The sequence below is a fragment of the Pelophylax lessonae genome, assembly GCF_965119305.1.
Source record: "Pelophylax lessonae genome assembly, chromosome: 9".
Lineage (NCBI taxonomy): Eukaryota > Metazoa > Chordata > Amphibia > Anura > Ranidae > Pelophylax > Pelophylax lessonae.
Window position 1 is genome coordinate 23,989,018 of NC_138776.1, and position 6,212 is coordinate 23,995,229.

General features: G+C 36.9%; 1 protein-coding gene across 1 annotated transcript; it reads left to right on the forward strand.

The window, feature by feature from the left end:
- Positions 1–1,941: 1,941 nt before the first annotated feature.
- On the forward strand, positions 1,942–5,780 carry NKX2-3 (NK2 homeobox 3; the record flags this gene model as incomplete). The annotated part of the gene is made up of 2 exons (XM_082269538.1): positions 1,942–2,215; positions 5,081–5,780. 2 exons carry the CDS (start codon positions 1,942–1,944, stop codon positions 5,707–5,709), a joined length of 903 nt encoding a protein of 300 aa, XP_082125664.1. The 3' UTR covers positions 5,710–5,780.
- Positions 5,781–6,212: the final 432 nt, after the last annotated feature.

A 6,212-nucleotide genomic window follows, 5' to 3' on the forward strand; every position in this document is an offset into this window, starting at 1 on the left:
CTCCTATGGGGAGGTTGGACACATATATGACATAAGATTAATATTAATAATAATAATAATAATAAGAAGAAGAAAAAGAATCATCCTCTTAGTCTACTATGGGGAGCTTTGGCACAAATATAAGATATTAATAATAGTAGTAATAATCATCATCATCATCATCTCAGTCTCCTATGGGGAGGTTGGATACATATATGATATAAAATTAATAATAATAATCATCATCATCATCTCAGTCTCCTATGGGGAGGTTGGACACATATATGACATAAAATTAATAATAATAATAATAATAATAATAATAATCATCATCTCAGTCTGTTATGGGGAGGTTGGACACATATTTGACATAAAATTAATATTAATAATAATAATAATAATAATAATCATCATCATCTCAGTCTCCTATGGGGAGGTTAGACACAAATATAGGATGTTAATAACAGTAGTAATAATCATCATCATCTCAGTCTCCTATGGAGAGGTTGGACACATATACGACATTTAATTATTAATAATAGTAATAATAAAATAATAATAATCATCATCATCTCAGTCTCCTATGGGGAGGTCAGACACATATATGACATAAAATTAATAACAATAATGATAATAATCATCGTCTCAGTCTCCTATGGGGAGGTTGAACACATATATGACATAAAATTAATAATAATAATAATAATAATAATCATCATCTCAGTCCTCTATGGGAAAGTTGGACACATATATCACATACAATTAATAATAATCATCATCATCATCATCATCTCAGTCTCCTATTGGGAGGTTGAACACATATATGACATAAAATGAATAATAATAATAATCACCATCTCAGCCTCCTATGGGAAGTTTGGACACATATATGACATAAAATTATTATTATTAATAATAATACTAATAATCATCATCATCTCAGTCTCCTATGGGGAGGTTTAACACATATATGACATAAAATGAAATAATAATAATAATCATCATCTCAGCCTCCTATGGGAAGGTTGGACACATATATGACATAAAATTAATAATAATAATAATAATCATCATCTCAGCCTCCTATGGGAAGGTTGGACACATATATGACATAAAATTATTATTATTAATAATAATACTAATAATCATCATCTCAGTCTCCTATGGGGAGGTTGAAAACATATATGACATAAAATCAATAATAATATTAATCAATTATCTCAGTCTCCTATGGGGAGGTCGGACACATATATGAGATGACTGAACATTTCACTCTTTTTGGAGGAATCCTCCAAACTCTGCTCTTCTCTCTGGAATTTTCCTCTTGGAGGATGGATTTTACTCCCGATTTATAATACATTCGTTCTGTGTGCAGATAATTAGGCAAGACTGTTAAAGTCAATGGCATGTTTATTGATCATTTGTGACTATTGATCCCCAATACTCAGCTAAGGAAAACTTAGCGCTTCATTTATTATCAGCTGGCTGGGTGGTGTCGGGGCTCCATGACACCTGCAGAGTCTCTAACACTCCTTTGTCATGCAGATGTGACAAGAAAGACAATAATGAGCTCTAACACTTACTAATTGTTTAACTTGGCTGGATTGCTGTGAGCTTGCTGGGAAAACTTTCCCTCCTGTGAAGGGTTAATAGAGGCCTGAGCCTTGAAGGATCCTTCCTCTCCTCCCAGCACCCACAGACCAATCACCACCCCCACCCCCTCCCCTTCTTTATGATAAAGGGAAGGGTGGTTGACAAGCTGCATGGTGACGTCACCCGGCAGAGGGCGTGGTCTGTATCTTCCCCAAGCCTTCAGCCTTTGCCTGCTCTGGCTGTAACAAAACCCAGAGCCCCAGATCCAGGCTAATGGAGGCTGAGTAGACAGCAGAGCCCCTTCCATCGTTTATCATCGGCCTCTCCTCAGCCCCCCCTCCCTCACCTCCATTTATTGATCCTTTTCTGATGATGTTACCAAGTCCAGTCACTTCCACACCTTTCTCTGTCAAAGACATCCTCAACCGGGGGCCCCAGTGCCAGCAGCAGCCCAGGGGGCCCCACCAGGAGCTGGAGGATGGGGACTTCCACCAGGCTTCCTGTATGCTGGATAAACTCTCTTACCTGAACTCTATAGGGGCCCCTGAGGGCCACGGCGAGGTGACCATCACCCCCGACACCTATGTGCATAAGGAAGAAGAGGAGGAAGAGGATGACGAGCCGATGGGAGACCCGAGCAACAGTGAGTACACCTCATCCTCATTAGAAGAATTAAAGCATGGCAAATACCGACCATCACACAAACAATAATAATAGTAGTAGTAGTAGTACAAAACAGCAATATAATACATGAGTAATAATACTAGAAGAATACAGCATGACAAATTTATATCGACAAGGAGGAATACAGCCGAAATATTTTAAGAGTAATAATCATACTAATCACACAAAACAACAACGACAACATATTATAATAATAATCGTCACAATAATACAAAACTGCCGAAATATAGTGCAAAACAACAACATAGCAATACCAAAAATACTAGAAGAAGACAGCATGAGAAATATATACCGAGGAGAAAAACAGACGAAATATAGTCTAGGATTTACAATAATATAATAGGCAACATAGTATATAATAGTTATCATCATAATAATATAAAACAAAAACAACATAGTATAATAATAATAATCATCATCATAATATAAAACAACAGCAACATAGTATAATAATCCGCATTATAATACAAAACAACAGCAACATAGTATAATAATCCGCATTATAATACAAAACAACAGCAACATAGTATAATAATCATCATCATAATACAAGACAACAGCAACATAGTATAATAATCATCATCATAATATAAAACAACAGCAACATAGTATAATCATCATCATCATAATACAAAACAACAGCAACATAGTATAATAATCCTCATTATAATACAAAACAACAGCAACATAGTATAATCATCATCATCATAATAATACAAAACAACAGCAACACACATAATAATCATCATCATAATACAAAACAACAGCAACATAGTATAATAATCATCATCATAATACAAAACAGCAGAAACATAGTATAATAATCATTATCATCATACTAAAAAACAACAGCCACATAGTATAATATTATTCATAATACAAAACAATAGCAACATAGTATAATAATCATCATCATAATACAAAACAACAGCAACATAGTATAATAATCATCATCATAATACAAAACAACAGAAACATAGTATAATCATTATCATCATACTACAAAACAACAGCTACATAGTATAATATTATTCATAATACAAAACAACAGCAACATAGTATAATAATCATCATAATACGATAAAAAAAATAGCAACATTGTATAATAATAATGATAATAATCATAATAGTACAAAACAACAGCAACATACTATAATAATACTGTTAGAAGAATACAGCATAACAAATATATATACAGAGAAGGAAAAAAACAACAACAAAAAACAAACGCAATATAGCAGAAGAGGAATAATAATAAGAATAATTATTATTATTATTGTTATAACAACTGTGACATAGTAACAAATCAAAAGCAACATAGTATAGTAGTAATGATAATACAAAACAATAATACAGTATAATATAATACATCAATGAAGGTTTTCCAGTATGCAGAATGTTCAGTATCAAGCCAAGATGAAGAACACAGAGTTTACCAGTAATCCTAGAAAGTATTATTTTACTGGAAGAGTGGTTGATGGTTGGAATAGACTTCCAGCAAAGGTAGTGAGTCGGTCAACAGTAAGTTAATTCAGACATGCCTGGGACAAACATAGATCAATATTCAAACAACAAAAGGGAATAAAAAATTATTGATTAAAAAACGGGCAAATAGATGAAACACTTGGTCTTTTTTTCTGCCATCATTTTCCTATATTATATGCTTCTAGTAGTAGTAATAATAATAATAAATAATAATATTAATATAAATTATATTATTTCATCAACAGCAACGTTATTATTATTATTATTGTTGTTGTTGTTGTTGTTGTCATTTTTGCTGTTATTTTGTATTTTGGTCAGAATGTACAGAAGGGAACAGTGACTTCTGTCATATAATAATATATTATATAACTACAGCAATTCTAATAATAAAAAACAATTACATTCTATGTTGTAATTGTTTTTTATTATTAGAATTGCTGTAGTTATATAATATATTATTATATGACAGACAACGTCACTGTTCATCCCTTCTGTACATTTCTGACAAAATAATTAGCAGAATTACAAAATAAACAGCAACAGTGTAGTAGCAATAATAAACACACACACATATATATATATATATATATATATATATATATATATATATATATACACACACACCAACAAACAGCAGTAGTAAGCTACTAATACTAATAATAAAGAATTTATATATAAGAATTTACCGAGCTCCTTCAATACACATTTTATTGATCATGTTTGGGGAATTATAAGATCTGGGGCTTTAGGTATGGATGAAGGGGGGGGGGGGGGGATTTGTATTCTCCGAACAGATAATACCAGGGAAAGTATTCTTCAATAATCGATCAATCTGTTTTTGAAAAGCAAATAGAAATAAACACATTTATATAGAACAAAAGTGAAACAAAATCGATTTCCCGATCCTCATACAGACAAAGATAAAATAGAGAAGAGGAATCCGGAGAATATTGTTCTGGATGGAGTTTTCTATGTAATATTAGACTTTCTATCACTATTTATGAGGTTTTTTAGACTCAGCCCGGCCGGGTCTCTGAGTTTTTCTGATTTATAAAATGTAATCATTTTCAGGACAAATTCAGACAAAACTGTCCGAATATTTATAGAGAATGAGATTTTTTTCTCTAGAAATGAATCTATTCTCACATCAGCTACAATACACACATATGAGGCGCCATTATAATATACAAATTAATATAAATAAAATGTATTTGATATAAAATCGGATTTTATATTTTTATGATTTGATGTAATTTGAAGTCATTGACCCCCCCCCATTAGTGTCAGGATGTCTATGGTGGAATATCATGCTGGTAATCTGCCTCTCCTCTCTTCACAGAGGCCTGCTACCTGAGCAAGTCGCCCCATCCGGAGGAAAAGTCGGAAGAGTCGGAGAGACCCAAGCAGAGGAGTCGGAGGAAGCCCCGGGTGCTCTTCTCCCAGGCTCAGGTCTTTGAGTTGGAGAGAAGGTTCAAGCAGCAGAGGTACCTGTCTGCCCCAGAGAGGGAACACCTGGCCAACAGCCTGAAGCTTACCTCCACCCAGGTGAAGATCTGGTTCCAGAACAGGAGATACAAGTGTAAGAGGCAAAGGCAGGACAAGTCCCTGGAGATGGGCCCCCACCACCCACCCCCTCCCCCGAGGAGGGTGGCAGTGCCAGTGCTGGTTCGGGATGGGAAGCCTTGCATTGCTGGCAGTCAGGGCTATAACAATGCCTACAATGTAAGTGCCAGTCCTTACACCTACAACAGCTACCCGGCCTACAGCTACAACAACAGCCCTTCCTACAACACCAACTACAGCTGCAGCTACTCCGGCATCCCCCCCATCCAGCACAACCCAGGGACCAACCCCTTTGTCGGCATGGGCAACCTCAGCCAGCTGGGCAATGCCACACAAGGCCAGAACCACACGGGCCCCTCGGTGCCCACCTGCCAGGGGACTTTACAAGGGATCCGAGCCTGGTAGGACTGGCACAGTGACTTCTCTACTGGACACACAGACCACCAGGATCCATGACCCAGGGGAGCTTTATGACCCATGACCCAGGGGGGCTTCATTGCCTAGGGGGGCTTCATGATCCAGCAAGGCTCCCCGACCTGGGGGCTCCATGACCCAAGAGCATTTCAGAGCCCTGGGGGGGCTCTATGTCCCGGGGGGGCACTATGTCCCAGGGGGGGGCTTTATTGCTTAGGGGGGTTCCATGATCCAGTAGGGCTCCCTGACCTGGGGGCTCCATGACCCAAGAGAGTTTCATACCCAGGGGGGCTTCATGACGCAGAGGGGCTCCCTGACCCAGGTGGGCTCCATGGACCAGCTATCATATACTGTGACACGAGGTATTATTATCATAATTTTAAACTGGCTGATGACATTCGCACTGGTAGAAACTCCAAACTACACCAACCACGTGATCACCAGCCCTTTAAAAGGATGCCTTAACCCCTTAATTCCTGTGTATGGGGCAAATG